Here is an 18,631-nt window from a genome sequence, read left to right as displayed (position 1 = left end):
GATTTGAGGGATCGTTTGCATAAAAGCAGGATAGATTATCTGCTTGCCAGGCAGATTCTCTCTCACAGGTATTTGAACTAAAAGTGTGGAAAGAATAGGGAAGTTATAGGCTATAATTAGAACTGAAAATCTGGTATGAAGAAGGCTTCCTTTACCCTGGAAGAATTTTTTTTTTTCCTGGAGGGGGAGTGAAAGGGATTGAATCCAGGGCCTGGCACTTGCTAAGCAACTGCTCTACCACTGAGTCACAACCCACTGAAGATCCCTGCAGATCCCTGGAGAAGTCTTAAATTAGCCAGGAAAGCACCCAGTAAAGACTTATGCATGCACTTAATATACATGAATTCAACACTATGTCATGGACAGAACAAAACTAAAGGTGAGAATATTCACAGTTTAAACAGTGTGGGAATTCAGCTCCATCACTCCATTCTAAAGGACTTGAATTTTCCCATTGTCCTTTCCTTTTGGTGAGTTCAACTTCTGCCTGCCTCATATTGCATTTCATCACAATAGATGTGATCCAGGTGTTTAAAGATAGGTATTTTTCCCCTACACTGGGACAACTACGACAAGCTAACTACTTCTGGGGCTAAACAGAAGAAAGGCTGATTTGTTCCACCTCTACAGAAATCATTGGCTGTACCACACTTATTGAGAATGAAACTCTCAGGGTTAGTTTTGACATTATGTGTTTTTGTTCTCTGTGCTGACCTTAGAACTCAGCCTCCAAGTGGAAGCTATTCTCATGCATGATAAACTGTTGTTCTCTGTGTAGCTCATTTGTTCTCGGCAAACACTCTGTCCTCCCTAGTGAGTTCCAGATAAAAAAGTTCTGATGGTCATTGTTCTCTATGGATACCTGGACCAGGTGAGCCCATCCATGCCCTACTGCCCAGGGGTGAGGAATCTAGGTCATCACTCACCCTGCAGAATTCTTCCCCAGGGTGTTGACTTTTGCCTGGCCACGGGCCACAATTCACATCTTTACACCAGTGGAGGTGGAGACTGAGAGGTTCTCCACTGTCAGGGGCTCAAGTGATTCATTCTGGAGGCAATCTGCTATGGTTGGAATGTCTCCACCAAAATTCATGTTGGCTATTGTGAGGTCTTAGGACCAGGTGGGACCTTTAAGAGGTGACTGGGTCAGGGGGCTCTAAATTCATGGATTAATGAGTTCATGGCTTATCTGAACAATGGGTTATAAAAGTCAGTTTGTGGGGCTGGGGAGATAGCTCAGTGGGGCTGGGGAGATAGCTCAGTCAGTAGAGTGCTTGCCTTGCAAGCACAAGGCCCTGGGTTCGATGCCCAGAACCCAAAAAAAAAAAAAAAAAGTCAGTTTGGATCTGTTTTTTATATGTGCCCCTCTCACCATGTGATGCCCTGTGCCACCTCAGGACTCTGAAGAGTCCCTACCAGCAAGAAGCTCCTCACCAGATATGGCCCCTAGACCCTGCACCTTCCAGTCTCCAGAAATGTGAGCTGAATAAACCTCTATTCTTTATAGATTCCCAGTCTGTGGTATTCAATTATAACAACAGAAAATGGACTAAGAAACCATCATTACCAGAGGCTCCTGGGAGGTGGAACGATATGGGCCTTGAGTATTCACTTGATCTATCCAGCCTCTTCCATGCCTGGCCTCTACTCTCTCAATTCCTGACTGGTCCTCTTCTCTGACTTTGACCCTAACTTTTGGCAGGTGGGAATGGACTTCCAGTCTGCTCCCCTGCCCATAGCTTCTGCCTGGGCTCACTCTTCCCATACAGTTCCAGTGAGGCTTAGACCCTAGGAAGGCAAATGAAGACATCTGACCTTTAAGCCACGTTGGAAGGTGGAGATGGACAGCAGGGCCAGGTCTTGCTGCTCCTCAGCATAGCGTACCAGGTACACATATACAAGCTTCTTCACCTGGGGAAGAATGAGTTTCTCACCAGGAGATTTTTCAGCAGGGGCTGGTACCACCACCTCCCAGTAGTTGCAATCCTTGGGGACAAATTCTTCAGTGGGGTATAGCATCCTTGAGTATGTTTCAGGTCCTTTACCCTGATCCACATCCAGTTCAGGGATATGTAGCTCATGTCTTCTGGATCAGGGACATTTCTGAGCAGGTTGGACCCTCATGGGATGAATCATTTCCTTCATCATCCCCAAAACAGCTTGAGTTTAGTCCTGGCATTGGGGGGATAGGAGGTCCCTCACTGGGTATTGCTCACCTCTATATTCTTACAGGCCACATTCTTCACCACAGCAGGAAACAGGTCTGAGGCATTCTTTCCACGAGCAATCATCTGGGTGGTGGGGTCAAGGCAGGGGAAGAAGGGAGGAGGTACAGCACTGATTAGGAGAAGGTCCAAGAAGCTGAGGAGAGCTGCCCTTGAAACCCAGACTCCTCCCTGTGGGAGACCCCTTCCCTCTTCTCTCACCGCCACAATCCTCTTCATGGCCTCTAGCTTGAGGGAATCCTTGTTGGTATCCAACATCTCCTTCAAATCATCATGCCTGGGGGAGGCACAAGAGGTCAGTGGAGGGCACAAGGATGAGGCTGGGGATATCAATCACAAGGGCCCAGACAGAAAAAAGGGACACAGGCAAGGAGTGCTCAGACAAGACCCAAGCAAAGGAGAGGGATTAGAGTAAGGGTGGTGGGAAAGGGATAAAATATAGATCAGGGGACTCTGGGTCTCAGGAGAAACATGTGGGCCAGCCAGTGTTACAGGCTGAATTGTGTCAAAAGATGTTAAAGTCCTAACTCCTCTTACCTCAGAACAGGACCTTATTTGGAAATAGGTTTATTAAAGATATAATTACCAATGCTCTTTGATTTACAAAGGGGTTACATCCCCATAAACCTATTGTAAGTTGAAAATATTCTAAGTTGAAATGCATTGAATACACCTCACTTACCAAATATCACAGCTTAACCTATCTTCCCATAAATATGCTTCCCCAGGTGAAGGTGGAAGAATACTCAAGGCCCATATCGTTCTACCTCCCATTAGCACAAAGTTGGGCATGTATGAAATATCATACAGCATTTTGCCCAGGAAAAGATAAATATTCAAAATTCAAAGTAGTTTCTACTGAATGCATATCACTTTCGCACCATCATAAAGTCAAAAACTCATAAGTTGACCCATCATAAGTCAGGGACTGTCTATTTCTAAGCTGTTATAGTTTGGATTTGAAATGCCTCTCAAAGACTTATATGTTGAGGGCTTGGTCCCCAGTACAACAGTGTTCAGAGATGGGGCTACTGGGAGGTGATCAGTATCTGAGGGCTTTGACCATTGATGGGTTCATAATTAAATGGAGGTGGTGGAAACTGTAGCAGGTAAGGCCTAGTTGGAGGAAGTTAGGTCACTGGAGGCATGCCCTGGAAGGGTACATCTTGTCCCTAGCCACTTTCATTCTCTGCTTTCTGGCTCTCCTGACATGAGTAGCTCTGCTCCACCATGCCCTCTCCACCATAATACTCTGCCTCACCACAGGCTCACAGCAATGGAGCCAGCCAATCATTCATTCAATCAGACTGAAACCTCTGAAACCGTGAGCCAAAATAGACCTTTCCCCTTTTACTTGTTTTTCTCGGGCATTTTGTCATAGCAGTGAAGAGTTGACTAACACATAAATTAAATGAGGTCATACTATAGTAGGATGGGTTCCTCGTCCAATGTTTAGTGTTCTTAAAAGATAGCCATGTGAAGAGAGACATAAGAAGAATGTTATGTGAAGAGGGAAGATTGGAGAGATGCATCTAGAAGCCAAGGAATGCCAAAGATTTCCAGCAAACCATCAGAATCTAGGAAGGGGCAAGAAAGTATCCCCCTAAAGGATTCAGAGGAATCATGACCCTGCAGACACCTTGAGTTCAGACTTTAGGTCTCCAGAACTATGAGACAATAACTATATGTTTTCTAAGCAACACATGTTGTGGTACTTTGTTACAGCAGTCATAGGAAATTAATACAGCCAGAAACTGAGAGCCAGGAGATGAAAGAAGGAGTGGGGTAGGAAAATAAGGACTGTTCTCAGAAAACAAGGTCAATTGACTGGATAAGAAAGACCAGTTAAAAAGAAGTGGATGCTCAAGCAAGAGTAGGATGCCCTTGCTCCAGACCTAGGGCGTTTGCAGGTCCTGACCTCAAAGAACAAACTGATCCAAGGACTAGATTGGTCTATCCCAGAGACTTCACAGATACTACCAAAATATAGCCAGATCTGTCACTCAACATTCAATAGTTATTCAAGGAAGTTATAAAACCTTAATAAGAGAAATATACAAACATTTGAATAAGTGATTCCTTGCACTTGGTTGAGGAAAATAAACATAGAGACAAAACCAATACATAGATCTTAAGTGTTGTCCACTGAAATTCCAAGGGAGCATCTTTTTAAACTTTGTGAAGTAATAGTGAACTTTATCTGAAAAAAAAATCAGTAGGTAAGAACTCCAAAGAATACTTTTGGGAAAAGAAGATAGCTGGCAGATAGCTCACCCTTCTAGGTAGCAAAACATAAAACAACACAATGATAAAAGCCATATGGTATCAGGTTAAAAACAGAAGATCAAAAGTCACTGGGGAAATTTCATGAAAGGATGTAAGTTGATACCTTAGGAACAAATAAATTCCCAATGTGAGAAGGATCCTCTTTTCCTTTTAACTGCTGTTGGAACAACTACTATGTACCAAAGAATTTAAGTTGTGCATATATTTCACCAAAATAAATACATTTGCTTATAAATTATTTTTAAATATGAAAGAGGAAATTTTATTTAAAAAATATTTTTAGTTGTAGATGGACAAAATACCTTCATTTTATTATTTATTTTTATGTGGTGCTGAGAATTGGACCCAGAGCCTCACACGTGCTAGATAAGCACTCTACCACTGAGCTACAACCCCAGTCTGGAAATTTTATTTTAAGGACACGAAATTACTAGTAACAAGTTGACTAGGTTTAATTTTTTTAATTTAGGTATACAAAAACTAAATTTAAGCCAGGCATGGTGGTGCATGCTTGTAATCCCAGAAATTCCACAGCCTGAAGCAGGAGGATTACAGAGGCCACCCTTAGCAACTTAGCAAGACCATGTCTCAAAATAAAATAAAGAGGGATGTGGGAATGTAACTCAGTGGTAGAATGCTCCTGGGTTCAATCCCCAGTATAAGGAAAAATAATTAAATTTAAGGGGAAAAATATGGCAACCAGAACCACCATCACAAAGTCCCGTGCATAGGGCTGGGGATATAGCTCAGTGGTAGAGCTGTTGCCTAGCATGCACAAGGCCCACAACAAAAAAAGACAAAACAAAAAGATAGTTCCACACCTGATAACTTAAACAACATAAATTTATTTTCTCATAATTCTGGAAGCTCAAAGTCTGAGTGTGTTAAGGTGTCAGTGGGGTTAGTTTCTTCTGAAGACTCTCTCTGGCTTATAGATGGTATGAAAGTTATCAGTACCAAAATGGAGTCAGTTATGTCAAACCCAAACAAAATGTAACTGGGAGGCCATGAACAAAGGGCCCTCATTCTCATATGCCTATGATTAAAACTATCATGAGAACTTTCTGAAGTTGCAACATTTTCAGATAACTTGGCTATACAAGGATTCTTACCTAACAATGGCTATCTTCAGTAATGAGCTAACACCAACTCCTGCAAAAGTCCCCATAACCAACAGTCTTTGTTTTAAAATAGCCTAAGTGATTTTCCCCTTTGAATAGCTTATCCAGGTCACAACTTCTTCAGAAGTACTTGTAGTCTGCCATAGCACACATATCCCAGATTGTAGTTCCTTAAAGTCAAGGTCTCTCTGTTGCTCAAATTAAGTTGACAATGGCTAGTATGATATTGTGAAAAAAATTATATTTAGCTGGGTATGGTGGCACATGCCTGTAATGCCAGTGGCTCAGAAGGCTGAGGCAGGAGGATTACAAGTTCAAAGCCAGCCTCAGCAACTTAGCGAGCCCTAAGCAACTTAGTGAGATCCTGTCTCAAAATAAAATATAGAAAGGGCTGGGGATGTGGCTCAGTGGTTAAGCACCCCTGGATTCAATCCCTAGTGCCCCCCATAGATTATATTCAGCCTCTGCCCCCAATTCCTGAGATATAACTCCCAAAACCCTTGGGATCCTAGGAAAATCTTTTGTTCTAATACTTGACTCTAGTTTCATTAATATTTCTAATATTTGACCCCTGTGCCTGACACAGAATTCCAAAGACCTCTGCAATTTCCTGAGTAATAGGAGCATCTGGCACAACTACTAGATCCCTTGAACTTTCCTGGGTGACAGTAATATTTTTCATCATTTGAGGGTTTCAGTCCACCCTCCAACCTCCAAGGAGAGGAAGGGGCTAAATGTTGAGCTGATCACCAATGCCAATAATGTAATTCACCATACCTACATAATGAAGTTCCATAAAAACCCAAAAGTACGGGGATCAGAGAGTTTCCAGACTGCTGAACACATGGAAGTACTTAGAGGGTGGTTATCAAGAGAGGGCCTAATAGTTCTACACCCCTTCTAACATATCTCGTCTATTTGTCTCTTCCATTTGGTTGCTCATCTGTATCCTTCCTAATTTTCCTTAATAATTGGTTAAGTATAAGTAGTTTCCCTGAGTTTTGAGAGTGAGTTAGAGAGTTAAACCTAGGAAGGAGTCACAGGAACTCCAAATTTACAGCCAGTTGCAACTGGCATCTGAAGCAGGAGCAGAGTTGTGGGACTGAGTCCTTGACCTGTGGGATCTAACACTCTGTTCAGGTAGTCAGTGTCAAAATGAAGTTGAATTGTAGGATACCCAGTTGGTGTCTGACAGAGAATTGGTGGGGAGAAATCCTCACACATTTTAGTGACCAGAGATGAAATTTTCTGGTGAGTACTGTGTATAAGAGTTGCAAAAACATGCCTTGGCTTTTTAAAAACATGCTATGTTTTTTTCTATGTTGTCCCATCTTCTCCGTGTCTTCACATGGTCTTCTCTCTGTGTGTACATATGTCCAAGTTTCCTCTTCTTAAAAAGAACCAAGTCATGTTGGATTAGGGCTAATCCTATACCTCATTTTAGCTTAATTGACTTTTTTTTTTTGGTGGTGCTAGGGATTGAACCCAGGGCCTTGAGCTTGTGGCTTAATTGACTCTTTAAAGATTCTGTCTCCAAATAAGGACACTTTCTGAAGTACTGGGGGCTAAGCCTTCAATATATGAATTTGAGGGGGACACAATTTAGCCCATAGCAGTAACAAAAAGGAAAATATTTGGGATATGGTAAATAAAAGTTTAATGTTCAAGGGGCTGGGGATTGTGGCTCGGTGGTAGAGCACTTGCCTAGCATTCAGAAGGTACTGGGTTTGATTCTTAGCACCACATATAAAAAAATGCATAAAATAAAGGTCTATCAACATCTAAAATATTTTTAAATTTTAATATTCAAAACTGATATAAATTTATAAGATCCATGTCCAACATTCACTGTCAGGGATGCTATAGGCTCTTTAGTCATCTGCTTGCCCCATCAGGTAGAAAGAGCCCTGAGTTGTTGCTCCCCATTCACTGAGTATAGCATGGGCCTGTATTCCTCAGTTAAATATCTTTGTGTAGTAAATAACATGCCCAACCATACTCAGAGGTCCTGGATCCGGTGGTCAAAAAGTGAAGAGAGAATTGTGAAAAAACACATGAAGAATGTGTTTATATATAGCTGATAGAATTGTTGGCAACAATACATTCATGTTGCCAAGACAATTTCAAAATGTAGTAAGTAGTTGTGTGGAGGGACCTGCACACACTAATCTCCCAGATGACACTCTGATAACACTGATAACCAACAGGGTTTGGTGTTTTTTATATTTGTTTTTGTTTGTTGGTTGGTACTGGGAATGGAACCCAGGGGTAACTTACCACTGAGCTACATCCTGAGCTCTTTTTATTTTGAGACAGGGTCTTGCTAAGTTGCCCAGGCTGGCATTGAACTTGAGATCTTCCTGTCTCAGCCTCCCCAGTCACTTGGATTATAGGTGTGTGACACTGTACCTGGTTAACCCACGGCTTTTATTCTAGTGCAAGAACACAGTCCTGAGAAGGATCATAAATGGTAGAAATTAAAAATGTGTGCAAAGTGTGTGCAAAGTGAGTCACAGAAGTGAAACATTTACAAACAACAGAAAATCAGAAATTGGGGCCAGAAGTACTAAGAGAGGGAAGAGCATACCCAGACCTGCTCATGTTAAATTAAAATTAACCCAAGTCTGGGGAATGCCCCCCAAACCAGAGGACATCTACTTTCCCATGGTCAAGCCAGGACCAGAAGATAACCACCTTATAACCCTAAACAAAGCCCAGGTTGTCAGTTGTTCACAGGTGTCAAGCTCAGAACAGCTGGGGTGTGGACAGAGCCACAGATCATTCAGAGGGATTTGGGTAGGAGTGTCACCAGCTTCCCAAACATACAAGTACACACCACTACACCCCCCAGGATCCTCTATATATGCTTCTCACAGTCAATTTACACACCCCGCAGATACCTGCAACTAGTATGACACACACATACCATAGACACTCCCATATCCCCCGCCATGGACATACTTATACCTTTGATATAAATCCACACACATCCGAACAATCCATACATAAAAACATATACATACAACCCCTGCAAACACACATCTATGACTCTCAGAGAAACACACCCACACACCCAACACAGGCACCTCCCACAGAAACACTCCTCACCTATAACCTCCATATGTATGTACCCACAAATACATACCATCCCCACAGACCCTACCACCACAAGATCTCTCTATGCTCTGCCACATCCTCATATGGACCTACACACTCCACACAGATACACACACCCCATAATGCCCCCTACAGTCACACATATCATTAGGTCACACTTAATACAAGTTCAACTTTGACAAAAGTTAGCGACTCCCATCTCATTCACCAAAATGGTCAGTGGATCACTTTTTGAGATTTTTTTAAATGATAAATTTAGGCTTTGAAGATCAAATACATCCAGCCTCAAGGCTACTCTGACTTCCTTCTGAGGGCTCATCCTGGGGTGATTCTTCATTTGCCTTTATTGGGAAGTGGATGGAGTTGCTCAGTCTCCTTTAATTCTGGGTGTTTCCTAAAGCTGACTTCCTCACACCCAGGTGTCCTCACCATACCCACAAATGCCACAGACCCCTGTCAAATGCACACACCCAGGGCAACACCTAGTGCACACATTCCAAGCCCCTGAAGGAAAAGGGAAATTGAGAGAAGGGAGGGAATCACTGGGTATAAAACAGACAGCAGAGCAGAATTGATCATCAAATACCCACTAACAGGCCTGGGGTTGTGGCTCAGTGGTAGAGTACCTGCCTGGCATGTGTGATAACCTGGGTTCAATCCTCAGCACCACATATAAATAAATAAATAAAATAAAGGTCCATCCACAACTAAAAAAAAATATCCACTACCCAAAGAGCAGCACCCTCCTCAGGTGAGGCAGTCCTGGTTGTTCTCTCATCCTTGCTTCTACCAGCTTATGTTTCCAAGAGGCAAAGGAAGGGAAAAATACACAGCAACACCCCAAGGCCATGAAACATTCATCTCCCACAGTCAGATCCCCTTACACTGTACTCACTCTGTCTTGACCCCTGGCCTGGCCTGAGGGACTCTCCTGGGATGGCTGGAGTCAGCCAGGGGGGGTTAGACATGGTGTTTGAGGTCAGTACATCTGCCTCCCCTCACCATCCAAGTCCCATTCTACTAGCCAGGCAGGAGCTGGTCAAACTTAGTCTGTGCTTTATCCTGACCCCAAGCCCTACTGAGCCCACTCCAACCAAGGTCTGTGGGGAAAAAAACAGTCAAGGTGGGACCCCGACTCTAAATATTTTACGGTCCTCCTTACCTCAGAGTCTCCAGGGAGTTAGCTCCTTATTTCCTCCCATTCACACTCTCAACCCATATATTCCCTGTGGCCTCCCCCCAGCACTCAGCCCCTGAGCCCCAACCCTAAATGCCAGTCCATTTCCTGCACCTGAAGAGGCTGTCCAGTTAGGAGTTCTTGGGGGTCCCTCTTTACCTTAATGGCTGGCTCTGGCTCTGACCTTGGCCAGCCTCTGGGCAAGATCCTTCAGGGGGTGCTTCTAGAGTTGTGTCTTCCTCTGGGGCCTGAAGCCACCGAAGTTCCTCAGGCTGCAGGGCCTGGTACCAGGGTGGGGGTCCACCTTCAGGGGCCAGCACAGGGCTGGCAGCCTCCTGATCTGCCCCACAGGTACCTCTGGCCCCTGGCCTCACCACGGCCCCCGGGAGCTGCAGGAATCGCTGCATAGGGCATCAAGTCCTGCTCCAGGATAGGGCTGAGCTGGTCAGTGAGCTACAGCTTCCTGTCACTGTCAACAGGAGGCCCGCCCCTCAAAGTAACCAGACACTGGCCAGGAGGGAGGTTCTGGTTTCCTCTTCCCTACCTAGAGACAAGGTCTCAGAAGGGACAGAAGGGCAGGGCCTGTGGACAAAGTCTACCCCAATCTCTGGGCCAGGAACTTCCCTCAGGGGAGGTGATGCAGACAGAGGCAAGGGATGCTTTCTTCACCTCCAATTCCACAGCCCCAGCTGGACCTTAGTTTCCTGAGAACTGCTTCTCCCCAGAAATCTTGCGTGTATGATCCTTCTCCCAAGCCTCTTGATCTTCACCTGCCTTTCCAGAGTCAGTGCCTTGAGGTCTTCCTTCCCATTAGCCTTCTCTGATCTCTGCTTCCTTCCTCCCAAGTCCAGGGTCCCTTTCTCCTACTGCTCTCTCACTCATCTTTGGCACTCCAGTCCCACTGCCCTTCACTGCCCTCCACTGCCCCACCCTGCTTTATTCACCATATTTCAAATCCCTAGGACCACCAAGTCCTGGCCCTCAGCCCAGCCTCTCATAGCTGTATTGTCTGCTTCTCCCAGAAAGTCTTCAGATGAAATTGCCTGCAGTTCCCTGCCCCAGACTCACACACATCTGCATCTATAGTCTTCTCTCCCTTTTCCCTCTGGGCAGAGCTGATCCTCCTTGTACCCAATCTAGTCCCTTCCCATCAAGGAGGAGGCTACTTCATTCCCTACAGTCTTTCCCTTGCTACTGGTTACTTCTCATCAACACTCAAATTCTTTTCTAGGATCCTTACCCTAATAACAAACAAACAAAAATACCTGCCAAAAACTAAATTACTTGAACTGATAATCCCCTCCAGTCAACTCTTTCTTTTTTTTCTTTAAAAACTACTTAAAAGCAAAATTTCCAGGGCTGGGGAGATAGCTCAGTCGGTGGAGTGCTTGCCTTGCAAGCACAAGGCCCTGGGTTTGATCCCCAACACACACACACAAAAAAAAAAAAAAAAAAAAAAAAAGCAAAATTTCCATTGTATATTATTTATTAGTCTCCTATTTGTTCCTTTATTCACTCTAACCTGGCTTTAGATGTTTAGAATATATATCATGAAGGGTCATGATCTCTTCAAATTACATGTTTCAACTAAAAATAGACATGGGGAGATGGCTAGATAAAAGCAAGCATTAATGATGGTTGATTCTAGGTGGGTTATATATATGTATTCATTGCTTTATTCATTCAATTTTTCTGACTGTTTAAAATAATTCATAATAGAATTTTGGGGAAAAATAATCTAACTCCTGTTCTCTTCACTTTGCTAGAACTGGTCTCGCAGGGCAGGAGGTAGGGAGTGGAACTGGAAGGAGTTGACCTCTTTGTGAACCAATAGTCTCAAACTTCTTGTTTGACTTGGCCTTAATGGGCATAGACACTACTGACTACTTTCTCCTTGAAATTGCATTTTCTGGGGCTGGGGAGATAGCTCAGTCGGTAGAGTGCTTGCCTTGTAAGCACAAGGCCCTGGGTTTGATCCCCAGCACCCAAAAAAGAAAAAAAAAAAAAAAAAAAAAAAGAAATTGCATTTTGTTTTCTTCCTGCCTTTTGGTCCACTTCTTCTCAGGTACCTTGAAACACTCCCTTAGCTCTCTCTTGCCCTAACTTAGTGTCTTTAGGGTTCAGACTTGTGCCTGATCTGAACTTACACCCTTTCCCTGATTATTTTCACTGCCTTCTGTGTCCTTAATTAACATATAGATGTTAACAATGTCCTTGTCTCTCTCCTAGAATCCCAAATCCTAATATCCAGCTATCTGAACATCACTCAGAGTCTAAAATCATAGCATGTTCAAAGTTGGGCTCAACACTTCCACAAATTTTTTTTTGTAACATCATCTTTATTTATAATTACACTGAATCACGCCACCATCTATTCAGTTACAGGAATTAGTAACCTGAGTATCATCCTTAACTGCTTCCAGCCACTTCCTCTTACCCCTACTACCCACATCCAAGTCAGGTTTGCTCTTCTCTGAAATCCTTAAATTCTTTGTTCTTTGTCCTTCCTTTCTAGACCACCAGCATGCCCTGCCTGTCAACGTCAACACCCCCATTACTTATTTCTTGCTCAGTTGAACAAACCCTCCAATTTTTTCTCCACAGTTCATCCTGTGAGCTTTTGAAAATACAAACCTGATGATGATACATTCTTAGAACCCTTAAGTAGTCCTCCCTACCCTCATTTCTGGTCACACTGTACTAGAACATACAAAACTTAAACCTGGATTGACTTAATTCCTCAACATTTCAATCTTGGCTCTCCACTCTCTCCCATGGTTCCCCACTTTTTGCAGTACTGGGGACCCAACCCAGGGATGTTTTACCACTGAGCTACATGTCCAGCCCTTTTAATTTGTTAATGAGACAGTTTCTTGCTAAATTGCCCTGGCTGTCCTCCAACTTGTGATACTCCTGCCTTAGCCTCTCCAGTTGCTGGGATTACAGGTGTTCACTACCATAACCAGTCCACAGCCCTCTTTATACTAAATAGTCAGACTGCTTCATCTGTGCCTCCCTCTGAGGAAAAGGACTTTCCGTGTTCACATCTGTATTCAGTGACTAGCATAGGACTCCACATGATAGACCTTTAATGCATGCTTGTTGCAGAATTTACGAATAAACAAATGAACGAACGTGTCAAAAGTGGGGGGAAGTTAAGGTAGGGTTGAACTGTAAGGGCAATGTGCGCTGCAAAGGTGTATGTGCCAGAGGGCAGATGGGGGCCAGAACAAGAGGAAATGGATTTGTAGGAGGAGCCAGGCCTGGGAATTTCTGCGTCTACGTTCTGGACCCACCTTCCTGGAGAGGCCCCAGGCTCAAACTCAAGTTCACCGGCTCAGACCCCTCCCCCACTTTTTAAAAAATAAATTTTTGTTTTTGTTTTGGAGCCAACCCGCCCTGCGCGAAAAAGGCTGGGCACCTATAAACCTGGGTTGAAACCAGTGGACCTGGGACCGGACGGACGGCTTGTCCTCCCGAAACCGAGCTGGCTAGCCCAAACCCCATCAGCCTAGACTCCCACCCCGGGTCCGGGTCCAGGTGGGTCCCTCGGGATTGAGTGGCGGCGCTGGGGCCCCGGGCCGCGGCGGGAGGGGGCTGGGCGGGCTTCCGGTCGGCTCCGCCGCGGCGGGCGGGCCCGGGCGCTGTCCATGGTGCCCGCGACATCCGCCAAGTCCCAGCCCTCGCGGCCGGCTCCCTCACCGCTTGTAGTCGGAGGAGAAGATGCCGCCGCTCGCCGGGTCGTGGCCATACTCAGGTTCCCCAGGGCCAGCGGAGCCGCCCTTGTCTTCACTGTAGGCAGGGGCGGTCGACATAGGGCAGCTGGGAGAAGGCTTCGCTGGGGAGGAGGCCGCACGGCCGGAGTCCGGCGGGGGTCGTGGAAGGGGGCGCAAGACCTAGGCGGAATCGGCAGCGCAGCCCCGGCTCTGCAGAACTGCAATCTGCAACAGTGGAGGCTGCGCTCGGATTTATCACTCCGGGCCGCGCTCGGAGGTTCTTAAAGGCACCAGCGCCTGCGGAGCTCAGGGCGTGTCAGCTAGGGGGCGGGTGAGGAGGGGCTGCAGCGTCTGCCCCGCCCCAATCCCGCGGAAATCACCCTTCCTGGAAGGCTAGTTCCAGCCCTTTAAAGGGACCTGAAGCACCTCCACATCTTGGGGCGTGTGAGTCTGTGACTTTGATGATGGAACACCCTTCTGAGGGTGGAAGAGTGCACAACGTCCTCACCCATCCCTGATCATCCGGCCTCGACGGAACGACCTCTAGGGGTTCCACACAACCCTGAAATGGAGGGAAAGGGCAAAGGGGTTGAAAGGAAGGCAGTACTCCCAGGCCTAGAGGGGAAGGAAGCACTGCACAGAAGACCAGCAACAGAGACCTAAGAATGCTTCCTTTCCTGTCCTGTCTTTTGTAGAAAACCTGGGGTTCTCTGATGGCGTCTTCCCTTTTAAGTGGGAAGCTGAGTAGCTTCTTGGAAGAGGTGGAATTTATGGGCAAGCACCAAGGAACGCTTAGTGGGCTTTCGGCAGACAGGTGGGAGACGAACCAGAAAGGACAACGAACTCTCTAATTAAGCTTTGGGAAATACTTTAATGACCCTTTCTGAAACCCCCTCTGGCCATCCAGGAGGGCACAAGGTCATGCCTCACCCATGGTTAGCTCCAGGTCCACCAATGCCTAAAAATAAAGGAAAATGGAAGAGACCAGTTTAGGGTCTGGTGCAATTGCCAGGACTCCTGGATGATATGATGCCTCTAGTTCCCAAGGTCTGAAATACCCCAAGGGCCAAGCAAGGAAGGTCTGGATCGGAGGGAAAGTAGTGAACCAGGCTTGGGAAAGGGATTGGATCTAGTTGAGCATCAGGTTGGGTGACTGAAGTTTCTTGGCTGGGCTTGGAGAGTGGGAGAGTTCCTAAGAGCTGAGTCTGAAGTCTCCCAGGCCAGAATTGGTTGGCCTGGTTGGAAATGAATGGGGCTCAGAAAGGTGGAGCTTAGCTCAGTAGAAAGGTTTTATTGCAGGAATGAGAATAACAGGGGCTTGACCAGGACTAGGATGGAAATTGGACCTGACTTGGAGGTTGATAGGCTAAAGTAAATACATGTGGCCAGGATCTGTGGGTTGGGGCCTGGGGCCTACTTGGAATGGGCACAAAAGGGTTTCAAAGAGCCTAGGACTTTATTTTTTATTTTATTATTATTATTTTTTAATGCAATGCTGGGGATCCAACCCAGTGCCTCACTCATGCTAGGCAAGCACTCTACCACTGAGCCACAATCCCAGCCTCAGCCTGGAACTTTAACAACTAGCTTGGCCTATTTGGTTCTGAGGGTTTTGGACCTGCCAGAGTAAAGCAGATCTTGAGTTTGGAGGAATGAGGCCTCAGTGGAGTAGAGAGGGGGAGGGCCTGAATTTTGCCAGAGCAGTTGGTAAGGCTGTTAGCAGGTCCTGAAGCTGGAGGGGGATTCTACATGAGTAGCTGGGTTGTGCTCACCGAGTTGGGGTTCCTGTCCAAGCCGAGCAGGTGCAGTGCAAAGTGCACACAGTTGTTGCGTGTGGGATGATAGGGAGGTGGGTCTGTGTCCATAGCTTCGCGCACACGGAGCTCCAGCAATGTGCGGTTAATGCCACCTCGCCTTCGCAGCACTCGCCAGAGGGAGCGGGAGCGCAGCATTGGGCCCTGCCCCTGTTTGCATACAACTCCTTCCCAGGAGCCCAGAAACCTATGTGGCCCACAACTGCCAGGTTTCTTGCCTATAGGGATTGCAGGCCAGGTACACATCAGAACCATCTTTGATACCTTGTGGCCCCCACACTTGTATTTCCTTGGATCTGGTGTCCCTGGGCCCCATATGCTGACTGCCCAATCCCCTATCTTCAGAGACCCGTACCACCAGCCCAGGACCACAGCCTGCATTTTCATGTAGCCCACCCACTGGTGGGGTATGCTTGAATGGGGCAACCTCTCTTTGCACACTTGAGCCTTAATTTCAACTGGAGGCACTCACCCTCAAAGTGAATGATTTCTCCATGGCCACAGTATACACCCACATGGGCCCCACACCAGCGTCCAGTTGGGGACCGCAGCCTAAACAGGAAGAGGTCTCCAGGCTCAGGATCACCTTGTTCCAACTCCACAGCTTCAAAGTGCTGACCCAGGAAAGCTTCTGAGAGGAAGAACTGAATGGTGGTAGATGCCCCAGTCACTGCCTGGGGGGAGAAAGGGAATAGTCTTCAGGGTGTTTGCACAGACCTGGTTGAAGAGGAGCTGGATCATTCCACTGATCATAGATGGCACCTGAGCCCACGGTTCAGGAAGACCTGATTTGGAACTGGACTCTAGGCAGAATGTCTTCTTTGCCCCACATTTGCACCCCCCGCCCCACCGACACTCCAGAGGCCTGGACATCCCAGATTATCCTGGCCTTGAGCTACCCGAGAACCCCTCAGTTTCCAGCTAATAGGACCTCCCTTCCATCCACCTTTGTCTTCTCATCTCAAAATTTGGTCATTCTATTCTCTTCCCCTGCCCCTGGATCCCTTTCCCCAACCATCTCCCATCTTGCCATTCCTGGAAGCAACACTGGGGACTGGATATCAGCTGGTACCTGTACTGAGCAGGAGACCTGAAGAAAGAGGAAAACCTAAGTGAGATCTGGACCCAGGACAGGTCCCTCCTCCCAAGTCCAGCAACCTTGGCAGCAAATATCTATTGAGTAGTGGCTCACTGGATCCTTAATACAAGATGGGTAAAGTATCCATGTGTGTGTGTGTGTGTGTGTGTGTGTGTGTGTGTGTGTGCGTGTGTGTGTGTGTGTTGTGTTGCTGGGGATCAAATCCAGGGCCTCGCACATGCTAGGCAATCACTGCCACTGAGTTACATCCCCGGTCCTTTATATTTTGAGACAGGGTCTCACTAAATTGCCTGGGCTGGCCTTGAACTTGACAATCCTGCTGCCCCAGCCTCCCAAGTTGCTGGGATTACAGGTTACACCACCATATCTGGCTAATATCACTATTTTTAGGATAAAGAAACTGAGGTTCACAAACTTTACCAGAGTGCACACAGCTAACATATGCCTGCATAATTTTGTGTCCTGTGTCCCTTGTACTAAACATCAGTCACATGTTCTTCCTCCACAAGATAAAATGAGAAATGCAGTTTAGTTCAGGTTTTTCCTATCTCTACTGGGAACAGAGGGTTTTGGGGACTTGGGAGGATGGCTCTATTGCATGAGCTATGCCTAAGCTTTGGCCTCAGAGACTGGGAAAGGGAGTGAAGGTAGGGCCTAGTATACTAAGCTCCCCCAGGCTAACAGAAGAACTGGGAACAGGAAGTGACCCATTATACCAGGTCTCTGGGCATCTTTGTGAAGAAAGAAAGGGTTGACTCCAGCATATCTGACTTGGATAGGAAGGACTCATATTTAAATGAGAAGCTGTCCAAGACCATGCTGCATAATACTAGCCATTATATGGTTTACCATGTGTCTCCCTTGACCCTTCCTTTCTCTCCTGGCCACAGCCTAGAATATCCTCTGCTTATTGCTGAGTGAGCCTCATTTTCTGACTGGGAACTGTGGACAATTCAGGTAACCAACTCATCCCAGTCTGTCTGACTTTGCATATTGTAAAGTTGAAAGTCTTCCATCCCAGGAACCCAGGAAAACTTGGACATTTGGTTACCCTTGACCTCAAAAGACCACAGGGAGAAACTTATGTGAACAACACTTTGGTCTTGGGTCATGCTCTCCCAACATAGGGAGTGCACCTTTCTTCCTTCTTCATTCTCCCTCAAAACCTACTGGGCCAAACAGAGGTTACAGCTGTGGAAGAAGATGAGCTGTCCTTCCCACTGTTGAGGCAGTAGGCACCTGCCTGGAAGAAGACAAGATGAGCCAAGGATTTCTGTTTCAGTTACCTGGGATGTGAAGCTCATCTAGGGAGAAAAACAAAACAAAACAAAAAAACAGCCGTCACTGCCTGACTCTCTGCCTCTGTTGTCCCCTTAAAACTGTGCACTGCATCAGTGAGTTTGTGTGTTGGTGCGTGGTTGTGCATTTGGTGTGCCTAAGAGTCTGTGCTAGAATGCTGTCTGTGACTGAAACCTAGTACTGGCAATGTTACCTTTCTATGTGGGACATAAAATAAGCCACTTCCTCTCTCTGGACCTCAACTTCCTCATCTGTGAACTGGGGACAATAAAGTTGGAGGGATAGACGTCAGAGAGCTATTGTGAAGCACTGGACAAGGCAGGAGGGCAGGGCAGGGTTGGTTTATCTAAGGTCTGCTCCTGAGTATGCAGATTTGGGTGCCAAGAGGAGGGTGGGGAGAATACATCTTTCTCAGCTCAGAGGAGAAGAACAATGGGCCTTCAGAGGCTGGTGGCCTCCCTGTGACCCCTGCCCCAGAGCTCAAAGGGAATCACCCAGCTGGAAAGGCCCTACAGAGCAGGGCCCCACCTCTGACTTTACCTCTAAAAGTTCCCACTGGGGTTTGGCAGGGAGGCACTTTGGCCACTGTCATCTGGGCTCCTGGACTTTAAGTTAGAGTCTGGATCACAACATGCCCCTTCAGTAGGGAATCTAGGTCTATGCATGGTTCTCAATTCATAACGATAATAGCATTTATTGCCAGAAATTGTGCTAAGGCCTAACAACAATGTCATGAAGGAGATATTGTCCTCATTGTTATTTTATATATGAGGAAAC

General features: G+C 46.2%; 1 protein-coding gene across 1 annotated transcript in view; it reads right to left on the bottom strand.

Annotated features, from left to right (window-relative positions):
• Positions 1 to 13,962, bottom strand: part of Ap3b2 (adaptor related protein complex 3 subunit beta 2) — a 34,464-nt gene extending 20,502 nt beyond the window's left edge. The window contains exons 1-4 of the mRNA XM_047534192.1: positions 13,629 to 13,962; positions 2,427 to 2,502; positions 2,217 to 2,291; positions 1,816 to 1,911 (exon numbers count right to left, since the gene is read on the bottom strand). Coding sequence (XP_047390148.1) covers positions 1,816 to 1,911; positions 2,217 to 2,291; positions 2,427 to 2,502; positions 13,629 to 13,741 — 360 coding nt within the window. The 5' untranslated portion in view covers positions 13,742 to 13,962. The remainder of the gene's footprint in view (positions 1 to 1,815; positions 1,912 to 2,216; positions 2,292 to 2,426; positions 2,503 to 13,628) is intronic.
• Between the last annotated feature and the right edge of the window lie 4,669 nt (positions 13,963 to 18,631).

The sequence above is a fragment of the Sciurus carolinensis genome, chromosome 2, assembly GCF_902686445.1.
Source record: "Sciurus carolinensis chromosome 2, mSciCar1.2, whole genome shotgun sequence".
Lineage (NCBI taxonomy): Eukaryota > Metazoa > Chordata > Mammalia > Rodentia > Sciuridae > Sciurus > Sciurus carolinensis.
This window is presented reverse-complemented; position numbering and strand designations above follow the sequence as displayed.